The sequence below is a fragment of the Arvicanthis niloticus genome, chromosome 1, assembly GCF_011762505.2.
Source record: "Arvicanthis niloticus isolate mArvNil1 chromosome 1, mArvNil1.pat.X, whole genome shotgun sequence".
Classification (NCBI taxonomy): Eukaryota; Metazoa; Chordata; class Mammalia; order Rodentia; family Muridae; genus Arvicanthis; species Arvicanthis niloticus.
The window spans coordinates 4,655,913-4,678,853 of record NC_047658.1 but is presented as its reverse complement, the minus strand read 5'-3'; the positions used below and the strand labels follow the sequence as shown (position 1 = coordinate 4,678,853).

Below are 22,941 nucleotides of genomic sequence, written 5' to 3'. Positions count from 1 at the left end.
AATAGGAATCCAGAGCTGAGAGAACTACGCATGCGTATTGCCAAAATTGTAACCCAAAATCTCGTTAAACGAAAGTATGTGCCAGTCATTGGCTGAGCAAAGCCTTTGCCACTGGAGGGCGCCTCTATCTCTGCTAGGGAAAGGAAAGGCAAAAATAAAGGAGCGGTAGGAAGCTGTGCTAGATGGTTATTTTCTGTGCTCTGTATTCAGGGTCAACATGAACACCAAGTTATGAAGGCACAGGACTCTAGACCCAAAATAGTGTTTCCTAGATGGACACAGAGTGACCCGTGTGGCTTAAAGCACCATCAATACATAAAAGAAGCTGGAGAGAGACTTAGCTCAGAACGTGATGCTCTTGCAGAAAACCCGGGTTCGATTCCCAGAACCCATAGAGTGGGAAGCCAACGCCTTCTGGCCTTCTTCTGCACGATGGTTGCGCATAGTACGCTGATATACATCCAGAAAACACACTCATACGTCTTTAATTTTTTTTCAATTAAGATGGAAAAGAAACCGTGTTATAGATAAAAACTCAACGAATCCTCTTTATTTTGGCAAGAAGAGAAAACGTCTTTCTGCCAGAGACCATGTGAAGGTCCTTGGCATGCAGATGGACGGACAAAGCACAGGTCCGAGGTCACAAACCCCAGAGAGGGTTTCAAAGTAGAGACCAACTTCACAATATCCATCCCTGAACAGTGGTTGAGGGTTGCAGGGTCCTGGAGGGTCACGGGCAGGGTCCCGGCGGTCGTCATGGGTGTTCCGGAGTCCAGCAGGGTCAGAGGTCTCGGAGGGGGTCAGGGGGGCGGAGATCACGGAACAGCGGGAGTCCAGATTCCGGAGCCATTCGGGGCAGGGGCTAAGGGAGGGGACGCGGAGAACGGCTCCCGCGGGACCGTTTGGCACAAGAGGGAAAGGGGCAGGACGCAGTGCACCCAACGTGGGCGCGGGGTGTGGGCGGGGCGGGGGGGTATGCCTGGCATGGCCGAGCCCTTGGGCCGGGAGAGAAAAGGGGTTCCGGAGCCCAGCCGGGGCCCGGTGCGCCGCCCGTGGGGCAGAGGCGGGGAAGGGATGCTCAGACCGGGGGTGCAGGGCCCCCGGCTGTGTGCATGCTGAAGTATTCGGTGAAGCCGGTGTGCGGCGGCGCCGTCTGGGGCACAAGCGGCTGGTAGGACGGCGTCGGGCCATCCCAGCCCGAGTCGACCGCCTTGGAGAACCGAGCGGGTGGGGGCGGGGAGGCTGCGCCCGGCTCGGCCATGGTCACCACACGACCTCTCGGGGCCACCGCCGCCGCCACCGCTGTCTCCTCCACCTGCTTCCCGGCCTGGGATGGGGGGTCAGGGTCAGAGGCTGCCCAGAACCCTCGGGGGAGCAAATGCGGCCCCGAAGGCCCGTCCCCCTCCCCCTAAGAGGACTCCTACCACCCCAAATATGGACGCACGTGTCAGTCGGGGAAGGACTGGGTGGCTGGGCGCCTGGGCAGCGGGGCCAGGTACTCAAGGGGTGGCGTCGGGGTGCGCCGGGCAAACTCTGGAGGCGGTGGGGGAGATGGGGACCAGCCTCGGAAGGCAGGCGGCGGGGGCACGGCGCGGGGTGTCCTCGGGGGCGTGCGCAACAGCGCCAGGACCCAGTCTGGCAGGGTGGGCGCGGGCGCCGGGGGACGGTCAAGGCGGGGCGTTGGGGCGCGGGGAGTACGGAAAGCCAAGGGTGGGCTCAGACGCCAATGCGCAGGGGGTGGCGGCGGGGCGGGGAGTGGGGTCAGGTACTCCAGGGGCGGCGCCAGCAGCTCCTCGGGCGCCGGGGCTGCGGAGCTTACAGAGGAGGTGGGCGGGGGGATGGAGAAGAGCTCCGTGAAGTTGGGCACCGAGTCGCTGATGAACGTCACGTTTCCATAGACGTGCTGCGGGAAGGCCTTATCTGCGGATTGGCTCCCTCCGGGTCCGGGGACCCCAGCAGAGGCGATCTGCGAAGTCCGCACGTGGTACGGGAAGTTCTTGTTGGCCGCCGATGGGCGGGTCATGATCTGAGAGATGTCAGGCACAGGTTAGAGAAGCAGAGTCCAGGCCCCTGACTGTTCCTATAAAATTTAGGGGCCTAGATGGTTCGCCTCCAGTTGACCTCTCTACATTGCCTTTGAACCATTCAGGCTGCCTTAGACGCCAGGAGTGGAGTGTCTCCCTGCATTCTGATCTTTTCCCTCAACACGCCTCTTCTAATTACTGTGTTTAGTGGGGTTTCCAATATCACCGTCCTGACTACTGGGTGTCATAATTGATTGTTTATGGGCAGTGTCCTGTGCTGCCCATGGGGTATAAGAGCCACTAGACACATATGGCTTAAATTGAATCAAAGTTAAATGTAAAGTTGTTTCACAGTTACACACTGCCTTACCTAAGCTCGTTAGGCACCTTGTTAGAGAGCAGAGATTAGAATTGTCTTACTGCTCTTTCCTTTTTTGCTTTGTTTTGTTTTTGAGAGGGTTTATATAGTCCAGGCTGCCCTCAAACTTGCTATGTAGGTAAGAATGACCTTGAACTCCTGACCGGCTCCCAGACTCGATTTCCCCCCTCCACCTTCCTACTAGCTTGAAGATGTTCGGTACCATGCCCAATCTTGGAATGTGTCCATAAACACACAAGGTTCAGCTAAACATCAGTTAACAGGCTCTTTAGAATGTCAACTCCTTCAATGCAGGAACTCAACATTTTTTTTTTTTCTTCTGAAACATCCTATGTAGCATCCTCCTGCCTCAGGCACCAAATGCTTGGATTATAAGCATTTACCACCAAAACTTGACTACTCTTTTTTTGTTTTGTTTTGTTTTGTTCTTGTTTTTTCGAGACAGGGTTTCTCTGTGTGGCCCTGGCTGTCCTGGAACTCATAGACCAGGGGGGTCTGGAACTCAGAAATCCGCCTGTCTCTGCCTCCCAAGTGCTGGGATTAAAGGAGTGCACCACCACTGCCAGACTACTTTTTGGTTTGGTTTTGATTTTTTGAGACAGTGTTTCCCTCTGTAACAGCCCTGGTGGTCCTGGAACTCAGAGATCCACTTGCCTCTCTCTCCTGAATGCTGGGATTTAAGGCATTCACCACCACCACCCATCAGAACGTGGGTTTTCTATTCCCTGTTAAATCCCAAGCTGAATCTTTTGCAGTGCCTGGCTGTTGAACATTTCCAGAATACAAGTGATGTTTCTAGATCCCACTCTGCTGCTACTCCAGTAGCTCAGTGCAACCTCACTAAGGTTGTGCTGGATGCAGCAAGCTCAGCAGGCTTCAGCAAGAAGCTGGCTGAAGGTGAAAGAAAGCAGCAAGGACGCTTGTCTGGCATTTTAAGCTGCTGTTGTGCTCTTGGCTCCATCCCTCACTAAGTGCTGGATCTGGGGCACGTTGATTAAACAACCTGAGCCTCACCAGCCAAAAAGGATTACGGTGCCTATCTGGAAAGATGAGAGGGTGGAAATGAAAGCCACTGGTACAGAGCCTTGTGCATGGTGGGTTCTCGGTGTTTCTTTTCTTTCTATCCCCTTCTGACTTCTTGCTGAGCTTCTAGATACACCACCCAAGGAAGATGAGTAAGTCTATACTTAAGCTAGGTCCTGAGGTGGAGGGTGGCAGACCTGGTCCCTTCACTGGGGGCTGGGTATGTTGTAGATTGTAGGTCCCCAGGGTTAAAAACCTAAAACTCTAATGATACTTATTTTTGTTGTTTTCTCTCTCTCTCTCTTTTTTCTATTGAGACAAGGCTGCCCAGGCTGACCTCAAAAATTATATTTTTCTGTATACTTTTTTCCTGCTACATTTCTGTGGGAGGATGACTTGAACTCCTGATGCTCCTGCCTCCACCTGCAAAGTAAGGAGACTACAGGCATCACACTAAATTTAACAATACCTATTTCCTTTTGTGCACCATCCCCCAGGTGAGCCCTGACTATCTGCCAGAGAATAGCAGGATTCAAAGTACATGGTCTGCCACAAAAGGCCACGGATCCCTGGAGACTCAGTGTCTACTCTCCGTATAACATGTACAAAGACTCCTGGACTGTTTGGCAACTAAGCAAGAAACCTAGGGTGGGAAATGTATATCAATATTTCTAGCAAGAACCAGGCTAAAGCCTGGTATACTGGTCAATCCCAGAAATCAGAAGGCTGAGACAGGAGGATTGCTGTGATATCAAAGGCAGTCGGGGCTGTATAGCAAGATTCTGTCTTAAGAAGGCTATGGGGATTGGAGAAGAGGAATGGGGAAAGGAAGGAAGGAAAGAAGGAAAGAAAAAAGAAGTAGGAAGCTGGTCAGAGACAGGTGTTCAGGGGATAGCTGGTGGATGTATGCACTAACACTGTAAGCCAGGTGCAATGATGCACATCTCTAACACCAAATACAGTATTCAAAAGGCCAGGCAGGGGAAACATGGTAAATTTGCGGCCAGCCTGATCAACATGACTGTCTTAAAAAACAAATCTCCAACTGGGTGTGGTAGCACAAACCTTTGATTCCAGCTCTCAGTAGCCAGAAGGAGGCAAATCTGAGTTCTAGGCCAGCCAGGTTTATATAGTGAGTTCCAGTCAGCCAGGGCAATCTAGTGAGTACCTGTGTGGTTTTTTTTTTTTTTTTTTAAATCCCCCTCCACACACACATATACCCACAAACTGCTAAGTAAGTGTATATGAGGACTGCCACCAGGAAAAAAAGGACAGGATGTGAACCAGGACAAATACCAGCTAAAAACAAACCTAACAGATAACAGCTGCGATCTTCCTCAAGCCATAGGTCTGGTGTAAACGCCATTCAAAGCCAGGCTCGCAAGAGCCCCAATCTGTCCTACTTAACTAATGCTTGAACAATAGCCCTCGATGGGAGAATGGGGAGAAAGGCGAGAAGGGGAGGAAGAGGGTGACCAGGGGCTTTGGGTGAGTAGTGATGGTGCAAACAGAGATGTGAAAGCCTGGGAACAGAGTCAAGAATGGAAATGGGGGAGGGGTACAAAGAAAGAGGGGGTTGTGTGAAGAGGCCAGGAGACAAGGTCAAGAGAAGTGACAAAGGAGGAGAGCTCTGGGGGACATGGTAGAGTACCCAGCAGGCTTTCAGACAGTGGCTTCCAGTGATCGCAGAGTAGGGGACTGAGTGTGGTGTCATGGGCCCACAGTCCCATCATTCACGAAACTTAGGTAGGATGTCACAAAATGCAAGTCAGACTGAACTGCACAGCAAGCCCATCTCACAAGCAATAAATAAAAATAAAGGAGTGGTAGGTCGGGAGCTCTAACGAGGACAGGCCATTCAGGCACATAACAGGTAGGAGCCTCACACATCCTGCAGCCTTCAGTTCCCACCCCACTTTGACAGCCATTCTCACCAGAAACACGCCATGGGCGTACAGGTGGATTCCTAGCTGGATGCCGTTGACGATCTTCTCTCGGGCCCACTTTGGGATCCCAAAATTGGCAATCAGAGCCATGACAGGAACAGCGAAGAACCTGCAGGGAGGTTCAGAGTGGATTGCCACCTCTGCTCTCCACCCTATCCCATGTTCCCACCTCCCTGCAGTCACTCACAGGGCCCGAGCAGATCCCAAACTGCAGAATGGCCATGGTAGCCTTTGAAAGCCAGATGTTGGAAGAGGACCTGAACCCCACTGGCCTGGAGAGTCCAGTGAACAAAGACTAAGCTGAATGTAACTCTGCTCCACATCACCCCAACCCTGGCAACTTATCAACCTCAGGGACCACACCAGATATCCCGTGGTCGGATTAATGAATAACAAGGACTTGACTGGATGTTTCTGAAACACTTTACATCTATGAGTTCATCTAACACTGAGTCCAGGAAACACATAGCGTTTCCATGTCCTGTAACAGGCGAGGAAGCAAAAAAGGCTGGGCTGACGCCATACAATTTGGAAGCGTCAGAGCTGGGATCTACACACCCTGGCAGTCTGGCTCGGAATCTGCCCACTTTACATGAACATTGTTGAGCAATAATAACTGAGGTTTTTCTGGTTGGTTGGTTGGTTGGTTGGTTGGTTGGTTGGTTGGTTTGATTTGGAGATTTATTTGAAAGATTTCTTTTACGACTATGCATGTGTATGCCTCCACCTTCCAAGCCCTGACATCACAGACATTCACTAGCATGCCTGGCTATTAACTGAGTTTTTATTAAACATTTATTGTGTGACAGACACTAAACCTTCATATCATTTTGCTTTGTTTTGTTTTTGAGACAGGGTTTCTCTGTGTAGTCCTGGCTGTCCTGGAACTCACTGTAAACCAGGCTGGCCTCGAACTTAGAGATTCACCTGCTTCTGCCTCCCAAAGATTAAAGGCGTGTGACACCACTGTCTGTCCTTCATTATCTCATGCATAAACCCTGAAGATAACCTCTGATTTATTTGAAAGGAGACCTCTGAAGGAGATCCTGGTGACAACCTTACAATATGAAGCTGTGTGACAAATTTGTTGTAAAGACTTCTGGTTTGGTTTAGTTTGGTTTGGTTTTCAAGACAGGGTTCTCAGGTAGCTCAGGCTGGCCTTGAAATCCTGACCTTTTGTCTCCACCTCCAGAACACTATGATTACAGGCAGGAGCCACCATGCCTAGCTCTGTGAAAGACTTTAATTGTTTCTTTGGATTTTGCTTTTGTTGTTGCTGTTGTTTTTGTTTTTAGATGCTGACTGCAGCAAAGGCTGGCAGTCCTCACTAGTTAGCCTCCCAAATTCTGGGACTTTTTCCCACCATTTTACTTGGAGAGGGTAATTTTTTTTTTCTAGATCACAAAGCTAGACATTGGCGGATTTCAGGCGATAACCACTTGTCTTAAAAGCTCATTCTCCTTCCTATGAATGATCTAGTTTGTGGGGTGAGGGAGGTTGGGATCCCATCATGTCTCACCAGAGGGTATAGGCAGCAAAGAACGGCACATAAAAAGGCTGCTTCTCCGGATAGTGCCGAAGGGAGACCAGCACAGCATAGCAGAACCACACATAGGCCGCCACCTGCAGCCCGATGAGCCCGTAACCAGCCGGAGACTCGTATGTGTATAGTACCTGGCCTGGGTCGAAGAACTGGACCCACAAAACAAGAGTGGTCATAGCTCTGGCCTCAGACCCTGAATCCCACCCTTGGGCACCCGGACTGGAACAGATAAGGGTCAGGCCAGAAGTAGTAGGACAGCTAGAGATGGGCTAGAATTGCATATAGGTATAGACTATGACAACTGCTGTGTGCCCACTGAGGGACTAACGCTCTCACTCACACCCTTGTGTGACTTATCCAGCCACACTGACACAGTGAGAGGCCCTACTATCATTCCATACAATAGATGAAAAGCCTCTAAAAGAGCCCCGATGGAAAGGCCTGGTCCTCCTAACTTCTCACAGGCAGAAACAAGCCCAGAGTAAGGGTGGGGATGAACATCTAGGAAGTGAGGGCGCATACACAGAACTAAGACTCTGACTCTCGGACATGGGGACAGTGAGAGACAGCGTTGGAGGGAAGCTACTTAGAAATGGCGAAGAGAGAGAAGTCACTAAGAGACAGATGGGAAGGCAGAAACTCAGGGTGGGAAAGAGGATGCTCTGTGGGAGGGGCAGTGGACAGGGCAGGAAGGGGAGAGGCTGGCAGGGGCTTTGGACACTCACTTCTGCCTCGTAGATGAGTAACACCACGTGGGTGAGGGTGTACAGGGTCATGTACACAGACAACTTCACGGAGCCTGAGTGGCTGATGCGGCCTCTGGCAAGCAGGCCGTGGGGGAGACAGCAGGGTGGATGCTGTCAGGGAGGAGGGAACTGCCACACACCCCACCTCCACCTCCCTGCCCTACACCCCAGCCCAGCCACCCCAATGTGCAGCCCCTGCCCGGGCACCGTGTCACCGTGAATCCCTTCCCAAGGAGGATGAGTGTGAGCAGGAAGATGAGGAAGCTGGAGGAGAAGAGCAGCTTGGCTGGGAAGGAAGGAAAAGATGGTTCAGGCATGGGCTCCGATCGCCAGGCCCCTGAGGAGGCTTCTCCCATCTATGGTTCATCTATTCTCACCCAAAATCTTCACGCTGCCATTGCCAATGCCATGTGTAGCATACTGGCCCCAGTAGATGCAGAAAAACAGGAGGCTCAGAACTAGGAGGGATGAGAGACCAAGAAAAGACAGAAGCCAGCTTTGGGACACCACTGTCATCTAGCAAAGCCTCTGCCACCCCCATCAGAAGCACAGAATATCTGCTAGGACAACCTGCTAGGAAAACTCTGGAGGTCATAGCCCCAGCCTCTCCTCCCTCAGACCCATCAGGCCAGATCACAGCCTTACTTTCCTCAGACCTGAGAGTGTAGATGGAAGTCCTCCTCCCTCAGATCCAGGAGCCCATGCCCAGCCCTCCTCCCTCAAACCCTGGGGTCAGGACCCCAAGGCCCTCTTCTCAGAGAACTTGAAATCTGGGATACTCAAAACCTCACCCTCCACTCCTGCCGCAGCCATGAACATTTTATAAGTTGTGTGGAGTAACTGACGGCCTTTCAGCAAATCTAAGGAGGAGACAGGAAAGCTTTACACAGGTGGGGGAAGGGCATTTCCCTATCTCCGCTCTCCCACTTGTCCCAACCCTCCCCCACATGTGCTGTACTTACATCCAAAGTAACAAGAGAGGACAAAGATGAGGGTGAAGATGAGGAGAAAGGTCACATCTGTCTCCAGGATTCCTAGGATTCAACGGAAGGGGTGGGAGAGTGGGCATCTCTACCTGCGGCGGCTTCCTTCCATCCTGCACTGTTCCCCCAATATCTGCTCACCAAATTCATCAGCTGAGAAGTGCCGTGTCCAGAAAGACTTGCCATTGGTAAGGACCATCTCATACTCCAACTGCAGCCCATCTCCCTGTGGGGAGCGGGGAAGCCTAAGGGGGGCTCTGGGCAGGTAGGGGAAGTCAACAGAAATAGAAAGAGGAGAAAAGCCAGCCAGCTACCCCAGGCCCTTACCCCACACTTGCTGAGGGCAATATACCACCATCTTTCACGCACAGAGCGGAAGCTGCGGCCACTGGAGCAGCTCAGGTAGCGAGTTCCCTCTTCTGACACCACCTGGGGAAAAGCCAAAAGGCTGAAGCCTTATCCTCGATGCCACCAGGCCCTAGACCTTTAGCGCCTGCGCACTGCCTCGCACCTGACAGCCTGACCAGGCGTACTGAGTGGTGAGATTGATGACCTGGTTGTTCTCTGGCCTGATCACCGACTCCTTGGCCAAACAGTCCTAGGGCAAGACAGAGGCATGGTCACCCTCTGAATGGCTGTGGCCTTCTGACCCTGAACACCCCTCATATACCCACTCTTCACAGCCCTCACCTTGTCCCTTGCCTTGTACACTGCTGGCCACTGGGATGGGTCATCAAAGTAGAGGAGGATGTTCTGACAGCACTTGGCCTGAAGACCCAGAGATTTGGTGGTTGGGGTATTTACAGAAGTTGGACAGCTTTTGCCTTGGAGGGCCAGGGTAATGTCCAGCCTCAGCTAAAGAGAGCAGCTAGGGAGACTCACCTCGGGGTATCGGAATCGGAAATCCAGTCGGCCATAATCCGAGAGGAAACAAAATCTTGTCAGGAACACCCAGTCCTGGCAAGAGGATCCAGTGAGATCTGAGTCCTTCAAGAACTCAGCTCGACCCTACCCACAGACCCTCAACTTTTCTTCTCTACCCAAAGCTAGTTGGCTTCCCAAGCACCACAAAGCAGCTAAGTCACCTCCAGAATTCTTTCCAGATCCTTTTGCTGTATGTCCAATTTTCTACTGCCCTGGTTTTCTCCCTCAGATGTCCCTCAAGTTTCTTTCCCTCCTCCTCCTCCTCCCCATCTTCCAGACACACTAAAAAAGACCATGGATGGCCAGGTGCACATCCCCACCACCATCTGTCCTGGACTCTTTCTCAGCTGCATTCCCACAGTTACACACAGAGAGAGAGAGAGAGAGAGAGAGAGAGAGAGAGAGAGAGAGAGAGAGAGAGAGAGAGAGAGAGAGAGAGAGAGAGAGAGAGAGAGAGAGAGAGAGAGAGAAGCGCCCCAAGGTGGTCCCACAATCCATGCCATCCTGGGGAATCTTCCAAACCTTCCTTGCTGGTCCTGAGCAGGCCAGGCGACCTCCACTTGGTGGAGTGAGGGGTGCTGTCCCTTCAGCACCACCGTGGTGCAGCTTTGTTCCCTGGAACTCTGACTCTGCCTACCGACCCTCTCTCCACCCAGGCTGACCTCGACCGCCACAATACAACCCCCCAACCCACAGCCTCTGCCCTAGTCCGGGCCCCGATCCCTCACGCCCCGGCCCGGGAGGGGCGCAGGGGGCGGGGCGGCATCATCCCCTTTTGGGTCCCGCGGGCCAGGGAACACTAGGAGATGGCTCGGTGTGCTCACCTCTTTAGAGCTGAGGTTGCCCCGCACGTACTTGGCCCGGGCGCGGGGGTACAGTGGCAGCAGCAAGAGCAGCAGCGGCGGCAGCAGGCGGCGCAGCACGGGCGCGCGCGAGGGCTCCATTCCTCCCGCTCTGGCCTCGGCTCGGCTCCGGCTCCCGCTCCGGCCCGGTGACGGAGGCGAGAGCGCGCGGGCTGGCCAGCGCGCGCCCCCGATTAAAGGGGCCGCTGGACGCAGCGGTCTCCGCCCCCTCCTCCGGGATGGACTAAACTGACTCCTACCCTTTCCACCTGAGAGAAAATATTCTCTCGCGTTCTCCTGTCACCTCACCCCAGCTGTAATCCTCTTCTACAGGAGTCTCAAAGATACCTCCGGATGCGTTTGTCCTAAACTGAACTCACATTCTCGCAAGCAAAGGCCTCCTTTGGACTGCAGACTCCAGGATGCCTATAACCGAGAACATTGAGTTCTGTCCTGGCCACTGACCCCCAATTTTGACCCCAAATTATTCTATTATTACCCATTTTCTAGATTTGGCAAACCCTGTGCCCACAGACACACAGAGGATGAGACATTGTTCTGGGACACACACACACACACACACACACACACACACACACGCACACACGTAGTAGTAAAACCTAACAAAACTAATCAATCCTGACTGCCTGCTCCACCCCTAGGGTGTGAACCCCAGCTGCTTGAGACAAAGGTGAGATACTGAGGAGCTAGTGCTCCAGCTGCCAGAGCTGGCTTTGTCATGTCCCTACCAGAAGACCTAGGACAAGTCATTGGGCCCCTTATCCCCTAGTGCAGTTTCATGTCCCCCACCCATGTGGCTATTAGTTCTATCATTTCCCACAGGACAACTGAGAGTCCTGGGAAGGTCTTCCAGCATCAGATTCCAACAAACATTTCTGGCCTTATCTTTTGCCCTCCACTGCAGAAAATTCACTGCTACTCAAAATGTCATTTCAAAAGCTTTCTGGCCAGACACATCTCCTGCAATTGGGGTATGGGGGTTGGGGGGAAGCAGGCAGTTCTCTGTGAATTCAAGGCCAGACTGGTCTCTGTATTGAATTACAGACCAGCCAGGACCACATAAGTGAGAATCCGTTTTAAAAATAAAAAAAAAAAAAAAAAATGAACAAAAAGCTTTCTGGCTGGGGATGTAGCTCAGTGGTGGTATGTTTACCTAGCATGTGCAAGGTCCTGAATTACATTCCCAAAATAGCAAATAAATAAAATTCCTGGCGTGAGACATGGTACAAGCAATTAGTCCCAGTACTTGAGAGACACAGAGTGGTGGATTGCTCCAAATTCCAAGCCAGTCCGGTCTACATAGCAAGTTTCAGGTCAGCCAGGACTACCATAGGGAGACGGTCAAAGAAAGAAAGAAAGAAAGAAAGAAAGAAAGAAAGAAAGAAAGAAAGAAAGAAAGAAAGAAAGAGAAAAGAAAAAAAATCCAAAACAAATTAAACCATACAAACTGAGAAGAAAAAAAATAAATGCATGGCAAACTTTGAGTGTGAACTCTTTACCATATGACCAGTTGTTACCAAGAGGGATGATGAAAATTTTTACTCTATGGGGCCGGGGTGGGAGGGGAGGGGGAGACGGGGTGGCGAAGTAGAGAGTTGTTATGCTTTGTTTTGTTGGGGTTTATTGGGCTCATATAGTCCGGCTGGCTCAGGGTAACTATAAACTCTTAATCCTCCTGTCTCTATCACCCCAAACAAACACTGAGAGGCATGTACCCTCTCCTGTTGGCTCCTGGGGCTCCAACAAAGAAACAGGTGATACACTCATCTTGGACTTCAAGTTTAGAGCTAGAGAAAGCTCCTCCCACTCAGGAGGCAGAGGCAGGTGGATCTCTGAGTTCAAGCTCAGCCTGGTCTACAGAGCAAGTTCTAGGACAGCCAAGGTTACACGGAAAACCCGTCTCAAACAAACAAACAAACAAACAAACACAAAAGAAAGCTGCTCTCCTGAGACAGCCACTACTGAAAATCAAGAGGATCAAGTAGGTGCTTTATTGAGGTGACTGGGAGTGTGGGATACCTGCCCCTCCCCAGCCCTACCTAGTCTCCTCAGTATAGTCTCATTGGGGGGAAGGACCAAGCCTCTGGACTGCTCTGAGTCACCACCCAGGAGAGACTGGGCAGTGGGGCAGGAGGATTGGGGCTCCAGTCCAAGGCAGATGTTCTAGGTAACAAGGGTGATGGTGGCTGAGGTAGGGGCTGAGGTGGGCGGACATCCCAGGGCTGGGGAGGGGGTGGTGTGGCTATGAGCCAGATGCTTTTCAGCATATCAAAAGCTGTTGGGGGACCCCAAGCTGCTCCAGATGGTGAAGATGCTGAGGACAGGAATGGCAGTTGGAGATCTGAAGGTTGCACCTGGTTGACCCTGTGTGCAGGGGTGGTGCTGCTGCTGCAAGTATGAGGTATGGCAAAGTCACGCCCCTTTGTTGCCTGCTGAGTCCTTTGCCTCCCCTCCCTTGGAGCTCGCTCAGGAACGTTGATACAAGAAGGTGCCATCCTCTGACTCTCAGGGACCTTCGGCTTGGTCTCTGGTGCAGAAGAAATAACAAGATCATTTGAACTACAACAGAGTGGCAGAAGAGGAAGAGGAGGGAGAGAAGGGGGACTCACCAGGCAAGGGTAGCTGGCAACCTCGGAGCACCAGGGCAAGATCAGGCACACAGCCATGGCAGCCCTGTAAGGTTCTTATGATGGTGTCTCTGGCCTCCTGCACTAGGTTTCTCCTGGGAAAGGCTTGTGGCACAATCAGCTGGCACTGCAGCTCCTCCAGCAGTTGCCCCAACACTGGAAGATCTGGGGAATTTGGTGGGCCTGGGCCTGAGCCTGAGCCTCCTGGTACCTTGTTCTCCTTGCCTTTTGACAGAAGGTCTGGTTCTTGGACTCTGACTGGGCTGCAGGAGGACTTGGTTGGTAGCAGAGGGGTACATGACTCCAAGGAGCCTCTGTTAATCAGCCGGGCCACATCCAGGGATTTCACCTCATGATTGAAAAGACCACGGTGTTCCCGGCTCAACCTGCCTTGAGTTATCACAACAAGCTTGGGGGCTGCAGAGGCCACAGGATCCTGGAGGATCACACATGGATCCCGACTGGATATGGGAGGATCCTGACGGGTCAATGGCCTGTGGCTGCTCACTAGGGCCTTATTTCGCTCCCTCCTAGTCTTACGACGGCGAATTCGGCCAGGTTTCTCAAGCTGCTGGAAAGGCTGAGGAACTGGTCCCCGAGGATCCATGATATCCTAGAAGACAGAGTGGTCATCAGATGCAAATAAATCAAGGACAGTAGCTGAGAGGGAAAAGATGGGCAGGGGAAAGGGAGAATACTGTTTAAAGAGATGAAGGAAGTGGACAGACAGCCACTGGAAAAGGCCTATCCACACAAGGAGTCCAAAACAAAGTTCAGGTAGTTAATAGGAAAAATGGGAGATAAAGTAACAGAGAATAAGAACATGGAAAAATAGTTAAAAAAACAAAAAAACAAAAAAAAACAAAAAACAACAAAAAAAAAATAGCTAGGCCTTGTGGTGCAGGCCTCTAACCCTGTTTGCTCAACAAGGCTGAAATAGATAAAACAAAAGTTTAAAGAGCCCTACCTGGCCTACAGAGTGAATTCAAAACCAACCAAAGTAACACAATGAAATCTTGTATAAAAATAAAATTCTAAAGCGTCTGTGTCTTGGGAGCCTAAAGAGCTGGCTCAGCAGGCCAAGAGAGATGGCTCAGCAGTTAAGAGCACTAGCTGCTCTTCCAGAGGACCCAGGTTCAATTCCCAATACCCACATGGCAGTTCAATCAAAGGACTGAGCTCAGACCCATCTCAGACGTGAAATACAGTCCAACCCTAGCTCCAGGGGATCTGCTGTCTTCTGGTTTTTGTGGACATCTCCACACACAGAGAGAGGCACATACTTTAAAATAAATCTTAAAAATTAAAGGTCTGGATCTTGTACATGTGTACCCTGAGCACTGAGACTATACAAAATGTGGATATTGTTCAGTGATAGAGTACTTGCTTAAAAATTACATGGACCTGTGTTCCTACGCTCGGAGGTCAGTATATACATATAAATTAAGATAAATAAAAAAGATGGAAGATGAACCAGGCAGAGTGGTACCTGCCTTTATCCATCCCTCTTTGGAAGACTGAGGCAGGAGGATCATGAATTTGAAGTCAGCTTAGAATATAAAAGACTCAAAAAGAACAAAACAACAACAAAAAAAACGTAAGTTGGGAACAAGGTTATAAGCAACTGGAGAGCTCTGAGGAACTAGAAAGAACAGGTTGGAAATCCAGGACTGCAGAGGTACAGGAACGGAAATACTAAATGAAGCCAGGAAGGAGGAGCATGCATGGTGGTCAAAGTCTGTAATTCCAAAATTTAGGAAGTGGAGGGAAGAAGATCAGGAGCCCGAGGTCATCCTCAACTTCAGAATGAGGTTGCAGCCAGCCTTAGTCTTTAAAGACTGGGTCTTAAAATATTAAAAATAAAAGACATAAGGCAGGAGAGAGGGCAACCAGAGAAGTTGAAGGGCTTGCTTCAGGGTGAGACATAATTCACAAGAGCCTTCAGAGAGTGGGCCACTCCTGGGGGGTGGGGGGCGTAAGGCAGGGGTGCAGCTCAGACAGTTGAGGTGAACCCAGGAGGCTAAATGAAGAGGTTGGTGGGGCAGGGTGGGGGAGGGGTACCTCACCCTCTTCTCTCCTAACGGACCCCACCCTGGACTCCACGTGGCTGTGGAGAGCAGTGGCTTCTTTTCTGTAGAGACCCAAGCCTCCGATGCTGTTCGCGCACTTCCGGGCCTCGAGTCCGAGTTAAGCCAGTAAGCATGCCTCACGCATGCGCTCCCCTTGCCAGGTCCCTTGCCTAGCGAGAAGCACGAGGCACTAAGATTGATAGTTATAGCCCCGCCCAGTCCTGCCTAGAGTCCTCCCCTTTCCTCACAGGATTGGCTTCGAGGGCTTCTAGACCCGCCTGCGTTACTCAATGCTGATTGGCTAAGGCTACTGGCCAACCATTTCACTGGCCCTAGTGGAAGGTGCTAGGTTCCACGCACACAAAGATGGCCGGCCCTTGGAGACACGCCTGAAGCAGCACTTTTGAGAGTCTATTCCTAATCTGTGAAATCGGTTGGAAGTTGTACCTCCCCGAAATGGTTTGTCGAGGGATGGAATAAAGCAACACACATATGAATAAATGCTTGTGAGTTTTGATTCTTTCTTCAGCTTGCTTCAAAATTTTCTCTACCTCCAACTATTCTCTGTACCTGTCCCCTCATGCGTTTAGCTTACCCGGGATAGTGTGCCTTTACTTCTCTCTCTCTTTTTTTTTTTTTTTTTTTTTTTTTTTTTTTGAGACAGGGTTTCTCTGTGTAGCTCTGGCTGTCCCGGAACTCACTCTGTAGACCAGGCTGGCCTCGAACTCAGAAATCCGCCTGCCTCTGCCTCCCAAGTGCTGGGATTAAAGGCATGCGCCACCATTGCCTGGCTTGCCTTTACTTCTCAAATGCTGGGATTACAGGTGTGTGGTCTTCAACCTTTCAAGTCAAACTAAACTACCACAGCATATATCCCTGTCCAAATGTCAGTGATGTTCTGACCTGTGTCTTTTCTCTGTGCTTCCCCAGTCTTTAGTACCTTTCAAACTTTGCCCATACACTGCTTCTGGAAACCAGCTCTGGGTTACAAAACAATGAGGAGATGCCATGAAAAGTAAAACGTTTCTGAAAGTACAACAGAATCGATCGAATAAATCTAAGGTGCTCATCAATTTTGCATCTCAAAACTTGTGGTGGCAAGGGCCTTTAATCCCAGCACTCCCGAAGAGGAGTTCTGTGAGTTCAAGGACAGCCTGGTCTACATAGCAGACCTACATCCAGAACAGGCAAGACTAACACCATAGATCGTGTCTCAAAAGTCAAAAACAAAACAAATGAAATAACTTGATGGCGCTTTGGTTGAGAACAGATAGTGTGTCGGTTGAACTGCACATGCCATCATGCTGTGCAATGCCAGTGAGCACTGCTGCAGAGTCTATTCAGAGACAATAGACCATGAATTCCGAGATTTTGGCTGTACATAAAAAGTTTCTCCTGCCAGACAGTGGTGGCACATTTCTTTAATCTCAGCATTCAGGAGGCAGAGGCAGGTGGCTCTCTGAGTTCAAGGCCTAACCTGATTTACAGAGTAAACTCCTGGACAGCCAGGGCTACACAGAGGGAAAACAAACAAAAAACAAATAACAAGTACACTCAGCTTATTGTATGCAAATTTGCTTTTGTTTTTAATAAATAACAAAATTAGATCTGTATAAAAGAATTGTTTTTAAGTTCTTTCCATATATTATCAGGAAATATTAGATTTGCATATCTGTATTATATGCCTATAAGCACAGGGTCATGTAAAAATTCCTCAGACTAGGGTCTGGAAAGACGGTTCACTGGTTAACAGACTGAGTTCAGTTCCTTGCATTCACACAGGGCAGCTCACAATTGCCTATGACTCCAGCTTTAGGAGATCTGACACCCCCTTCTGGCTTCTGCAGTCACCTGCATCCAACTGCACATAGCTACCACACAGAGATATAAACACACACACTCACACACACACACTCAAACACACACACTCACACTCAAACTCACACACACACATACTCTCTCTCACACACACACACTCAAACTCACACACATACTCTCTCACACACACACACTCAAACTCACACACATACTCTCTCACACACACACACTCAAACTCACACACACATACACACACACTCACACACATACACTCAAACTCTCACACACATACACACACACTCACACACATACACTCAAACTCACACATACATACACACACACTCACACACATACACTCAAACTCACACATACATACTCACTCTCACACTCACACACACATACACGCAGAGCTTTCTTTATTGCCATCACTAGCATAGATTTGGCTAGCCTGGTCTACATAGTGAGTTCTGGGTCAGCCTAAGCTACATAGTAAGACCTGCTATTTAGAAAAAACAAAACAAAACAAAAAACTTTCTCAGGCAAAAGTGGGGCTCAAGTAAAAGAACCCCTGTTCACCATGGTTGAGACAGTAAGATGGTGAGTTTAAAGTCATCTTCAGGGCTGGAGAGATGGCTCAGCAGTTAAGAGCACTGACTGCTCTTCCAGAGGTCCTGGGTTCAATTCCCAGTAACCACATGGTGGCTCACAACCATCTGTAATAAGATCCAATACCCTCTTGTGGTGTCTCTGAAGAGAGCAACTGTGCATTCATACATAAAAGAAATAAATTTAAAAAAAAAAAAAAAAAGTCATCCTCAGCTACATGAGAACCTCCAAACAAACAGACCTGAAAGAAGTCCTGGTCTAACACAAGCCTCAAAGTCCTGGGCCTTTCTCAAGCATGTCTGAATGTGTCTCTTCAACACATGGAGATAGCCAGGAACTGACCCATTAATGTAATTAATATTCATTCCACAAGCAATGGACTTGTTCAGTAATAACTTCATGCCAGGTCCAGATCTTTCCTGGGAAGTAGATTGAGACAGAATGTGAACACAATAAATAAAACTCTTCACTACTTTAGCCTAACCAGAAGGAATGGGTAGATTTGAGAGTTCAGTCTGTAGATGAGGCTGCCAGAAAACAACTAGGCCATTTAGGGGTGAGAGAGAACCTGGGCATCTGAGAAAACACCGGGATTTGGGATTACTTTGAGCCAGGGAAAGAAAGAACATGACAGAAAGTGGCCTTGACTACAGATACAGGTTTTGGAGTCCAGAGCCACCCACCTGAAGCTGGTGATGGAGCTTTGTAGCTAGAGAGAGGAGCAGAGGCCGAGGAGGTGCAAGGCGATCTGCAGGAGGGGTGCCAACTTGGACCTGGCTGGGCTCTGCAGCCATCTCCAATTTCTGATCTTTCTGCACCTCTTCCATATACATCTAATGGTGCCTCGGAGGCATGAAAGTATGCATTTGAGATTTTAGACCATTAAAAAACTAATGTTGCCTTTAATCCCAGCACTTGGGAGGCAGAGGCAGGCGGATTTCTGAGTTCGAGGCCAGCGTGGTCTACAGAGTGAGTTCCAGGATAGCCAGGGCTACACAGAGAAACCCTGTCTCGAAAAACCAAAAAAAAAAAAAAAAAAAAAAAAAAAAAAAAAAAAAAAAAAAACAACCAACAACTAATGAAGCTAGGACTAGAGGTGTACACCTTTAATACCAACACTCCGGAGGCAGAGGTAGGTGGATCTCTGTGAGTTTGAGGACAGCTTGGTCTACAAAGCAAGTCCAGGACAGCCAGGGCTCTGTCATACAGAAAAACCCTACCTTAAAAAAGAGAAACACACACACACACACACATGCATATATACACATATATACATATACATAAAAAATAAATAAAAATAACAAAACCCTAGTGCTGGGCCTGGCACGGTGGGGCACAGCTTTAATCTTAGCACTTAGGAGTCAGAGGTAGGTAGATCTCTGAATTCTAGGACAGGCTGCTGGACACATCAAGTTGCAGGAGAGCTAAAGTTACACAGTGAAATCTCATCTCAAAACAAAACTAAAAGCTTTGAATAGGGAAGTCCCCTCAAAGCCATTCTCTGGTGCTGCCTCTAATCTCCAGCTTCACTTCTTTTTTGTTTTTGTTTTCAAGACAGGGTTTCTCTGTGTATCCCTGGCTGGCCTCGAACTAGTAGATCCACCTACCTGCCTTCCTCCCCCCCCCCCCCCCCCCCCCCAGTGCTGGGATTAAAGGTGTGCGCCACCACTGTCCTGTTTGTCCAGTTTTGTTTTTTATTTTTATTTTTCAAGCCCCTACACCAGTAAGAAATGGGAGCGTCCCTTCCCAGGTGCCTACGAGTCACCCCTCCACGGATCCAGGAATGAGCCCGTCCACTCCTTCTCCCACGTGAATGGGTTACACACACACCCCCGGAGGTGGTCTCTTCCGGAGTTTGCTGGCCCTGCAGCAAATGATTTCCTCCACGGACGGAGGACGCTAGATTGTCCCTCGTCCCTGTCGGCTTTTCAGGTACCCTACCCCTTCCCGTCCACTCTGGGCTGTCTCTCTCTTGTGCCCCCCCCCTCGCCCCGCTTCCTCCTGCCGTGGGTGTCGCGTGGTCTCGCCTGGCCCTTCCCCCCTTCGTTGGGTCGCTATGGCCGCAAGGGGTCCCGGCGGGAAGCGGCAGACCAGCCCACTGTGCGGCCTCCGTCGGGGGAGGGGAGCGAGGATTCCTTCCTATGTGACGGTTTCTAGTGTGCGAAAGAAGGCGGCGTCCAGGCTCGGCCTTCGCCCTGCGCGCTAGTGAGCGCGGCGGGACGGTCCATTGTGTTGGCTCGAGAGGTAGGGGTGGGCGTGGCGGATCCACGTCCTCGCAGAGCTTTTCCGGGCAGACTCTACTCTCATCCCCAGGAGGTTGCGGTGCTGAGGATGAGCGGGGAAGGGGAGAACCCGGCCAGCAAGCCCACGCCAGTGCAGGACGTGCAGGGCGACGGGCGCTGGATGTCTCTGGTGAGTGACCCCGCGCGGTCCCCAGGGTTAGAGACTGACGGAGCCGGAGGTTTCTAGAGAACCCCTGTTTCGTGACATCTTCCTCTTCACCAAGTGGGTAGCCAGGTTTGGGTTGTTTGGGGTTGTTCAGCCTGAGGATGCAGGGTAGGGCGGGTCCTGGAGCATGCGTGCCATTGACTCTGGCTTTCCCTACAGCACCACCGATTTGTGGCGGACAGCAAAGACAAGGAACCCGAAGTCGTCTTTATCGGGGACTCCTTGGTTCAGCTAATGCACCAGTGTGAGGTGAGGGTCCACCCCTTTTCCCCTTCCTCATCCAGGCAAGTACCTTCACTGGCATTTCAGGTCCAGAACATAAAAATAAGCCAGACAAGATTAAGGGGGTACAGAAATGCCCGCGGTAGCAGGAATCTAAGAACACCGTGTACATGCAACATTCTGCTAAAAATAAAGTGTGTGCCCTGAATTTGTCAGGTTGGGTTTGTCTGTATCAAGTTAAATTGAGGCTTTACTTCAAGATTGCCTGAGGTGCGGCTTTTTATTGTTTGTTTAAAGTGGAGCACAGCCCCTGTTGGGTTTTCACTCAGTTGTAATAGCTCTACAGAAAATGAAGGTTGATTGTAATGGTATTCTGCAAAGACTTTCAGTAACAAAGTCTCTCCCTAAGAAGTTCAGCTACAGTGGCTTTTTTTCACAGTGAGGTTCGGTTGTACTGCTGTTAGCTCTGTGTATATATAGTTCAAGCAGACAGGATCTCCGTAAAATGTAACTCCTGTGGGATTTTGGTTAAAGTGAGACAGTAATTCCAGGGTTCTGGATTTGTTCAAGGTGAGATTTAACCAGTCCTTGTCCATAAAGTAAGGCTAATCCGTAGTTACCGCCTGGGCGGAGGTGGTAGCTAGTACCTACATCATTTCTTGACCCCAGATCTGGCGGGAACTCTTCTCACCTCTGCATGCACTTAACTTTGGCATTGGTGGTGACAGCACACAGCATGTACTCTGGCGGCTTGAGAATGGAGAGCTGGAACATATCCGGCCCAAGGTAAGTAAGGCCGGATGGGTGGTGGGCTAACCCTTCTTGCCTACTCTTAACTATTGCTTTGTGTCACTCTTTCCACAGATTGTGGTGGTCTGGGTGGGCACCAACAACCATAGCCACACAGCAGAACAAGTAACAGGTGGCATCAAAGCCATCGTACAACTGGTGAACAAGCTGCAGCCCCAGGCACGGGTGGTTGTGCTGGTGAGAGCTTTGGAAGGGTGCCAAAGGAAAAGGGATAGTGGTCATGGTGGCACATTCCTATAGCCCTGGCACTCTAAGGGCTGAGGCAGGAGGATGATTGAGATAAGTAAGGGTCATTCCTGTCTTTAAAAAGAGAAGAAAAAAAAAAAATGCCAGGCAGTGGTGGCGCACGCCTTTAATCCCAGCACTTGCAAGGTAGAAGTAGGTGGATTTCTGAGTTCGAGGCCAGTCTGGTCGACAGAGTTCCAGGACAGCCAGGGCTATACAGAGAAACCCTGTCTCACAGGGGGAAAAAATTGTGATTGTGTAGAACCCTCAAGAAGTAACCCGCTATATTTGACACAGTTCTGGACACATTGGCACAATGATCTCCCACAAAGTGTCTGGTAGAAGATTTCCACACTTTAAGAATGACTATGGGCTGGTGGTGGTGGCACATGCCTTAAATCCCAATGCTCCAGAGTCAGAGGCAGGCAGATCTCTGTGAGTTCAAAGCAACCCTGGTCTATACAGTAAAGATAGACATAGCTACATAGAGACCCTGTTTACAAACAGTGGCTGGGACAGTTAGCCTATTCTCCAAGGGAATGCTGGGTAATTTGAGTACTGAAAAAAAATCTCAAAAAGTTGTCAGGTGCTCCTGGATTAAATTAAGATTTATCACTTCTAGCTAAAACATTTCCACCTCTGAGACCACTTTAATGCGTAATCTCTGCAAACAGGCTGCTATCTGGAGGATTCTTTATATACGTCCTCCCTAGTTTTACATCCCTTAACTGTTTTACAGCTGAGAATTTCCTGGTGGGGTGGTGGTAGAGGTAAACAGTTTGTTCCAGAGATGCTGATCTGACAGCCTACTATTGGTCTGCCTCCTTAGGGCCTGCTTCCGAGAGGCCAGCATCCCAACCCACTTCGGGAGAAAAACCGACAGGTAAACGAAATGGTTCGGGCAGCACTAGCTGGCTACCCCCGAGCCCACTTCTTAGATGCAGACCCTGGCTTTGTGCACTCCGACGGCACCATAAGTCACCATGACATGTATGATTACCTACACCTGAGCCGCTTGGGGTACACACCTGTCTGCCGGGCCCTGCACTCCTTACTTCTGCGTCTCCTGGCCCAAGATCAGGGCCAAGGAATCCCTCTGCCAGAGACAACACCCTAAGCCTCTTTCCTTCCCTTGACATTAAATGCTCCTCTTCCTTCCCTTTGTTTCCTGCTTTTTGGTTAGGCTAGTCTGAGTACCCCCAGCAGCCAGACCTTGACCTGTTGCTACTCAAAGCATTTCTATTTGTATCTGTGGAAGGCATTTTGGTTTTGTTTTGTTTGTTTTTTAAATTTATTTATGTATTCACCATTGCTTTCTTCAGACACACCAGAAGAGGGCATCAGACCCCATTGCAGATGGTTGTGAGCCACCATCTGGTTGCTGGGAATTGAACTCAGGACCTCTGGGAAGATCAGTCAATGCTTTTAACCACTGAGCCATCTCGCCAACCCCAACATTTTGGTTCTTGAAGTCAGTTGAATTTCAGTAGTATGCTTTGGGCAAATTCTGGTTGAAACCAGTTTGCCATTATTACCCAGTTAGGATCAAGGTCAATCAGTAATCTCTGGAATGGTATCCAAACAGTATCAAGAATCTCAACCCTACAAGCTGTCCCTTCAGGAAGTTGTCCCAGCTGATACATGCTAACTTCCTGGTGCTCTGGCTTGTCTAGATGTATCCTGAG

General features: G+C 50.0%; 3 protein-coding genes across 4 annotated transcripts; 1 reads left to right on the top strand and 2 right to left on the bottom strand.

Moving 5' to 3' along the window:
* Nucleotides 1-521: 521 nt before the first annotated feature.
* On the bottom strand, nucleotides 522-10,580 carry Tmem145 (transmembrane protein 145). 2 transcript variants are annotated; one of them, XM_034488752.2, is made up of 15 exons: nucleotides 10,393-10,577; nucleotides 9,527-9,601; nucleotides 9,335-9,412; nucleotides 9,156-9,242; nucleotides 8,972-9,073; nucleotides 8,786-8,870; nucleotides 8,624-8,695; nucleotides 8,453-8,521; nucleotides 8,039-8,119; nucleotides 7,869-7,947; nucleotides 7,641-7,734; nucleotides 6,892-7,064; nucleotides 5,361-5,481; nucleotides 1,820-2,026; nucleotides 522-1,327 (listed from the first exon to the last, which is right to left on the bottom strand). In XM_034488752.2, exons 1-15 carry the CDS (start codon nucleotides 10,510-10,512, stop codon nucleotides 1,079-1,081), a joined length of 1,692 nt encoding a protein of 563 aa, XP_034344643.1. In that variant the 5' UTR covers nucleotides 10,513-10,577; the 3' UTR covers nucleotides 522-1,078. The 2 variants fall into 2 exon arrangements, with proteins under 2 accessions (XP_034344643.1, XP_076786063.1); XM_076929948.1 differs by having other exon boundaries at nucleotides 1,299-2,026; nucleotides 10,393-10,580.
* Nucleotides 10,581-12,393: 1,813 nt separating this feature from the next.
* Prr19 (proline rich 19) lies at nucleotides 12,394-15,264 on the bottom strand. Its single transcript, XM_034487678.2, has 3 exons — nucleotides 15,125-15,264; nucleotides 13,041-13,671; nucleotides 12,394-12,958 (listed from the first exon to the last, which is right to left on the bottom strand). The coding sequence occupies exons 2-3, from the start codon at nucleotides 13,663-13,665 to the stop codon at nucleotides 12,480-12,482; spliced, it is 1,104 nt and encodes a 367-aa protein (XP_034343569.1). The 5' UTR covers nucleotides 13,666-13,671; nucleotides 15,125-15,264; the 3' UTR covers nucleotides 12,394-12,479.
* A 4,060-nt stretch (nucleotides 15,265-19,324) lies between these two features.
* Nucleotides 19,325-22,414, top strand: Pafah1b3 (platelet activating factor acetylhydrolase 1b catalytic subunit 3). Its single transcript, XM_034508868.2, has 6 exons — nucleotides 19,325-19,483; nucleotides 19,865-19,963; nucleotides 20,159-20,248; nucleotides 20,891-21,007; nucleotides 21,086-21,208; nucleotides 22,086-22,414. Exons 2-6 carry the CDS (start codon nucleotides 19,883-19,885, stop codon nucleotides 22,371-22,373), a joined length of 699 nt encoding a protein of 232 aa, XP_034364759.1. The 5' UTR covers nucleotides 19,325-19,483; nucleotides 19,865-19,882; the 3' UTR covers nucleotides 22,374-22,414.
* The last annotated feature ends 527 nt before the right edge of the window (nucleotides 22,415-22,941 follow it).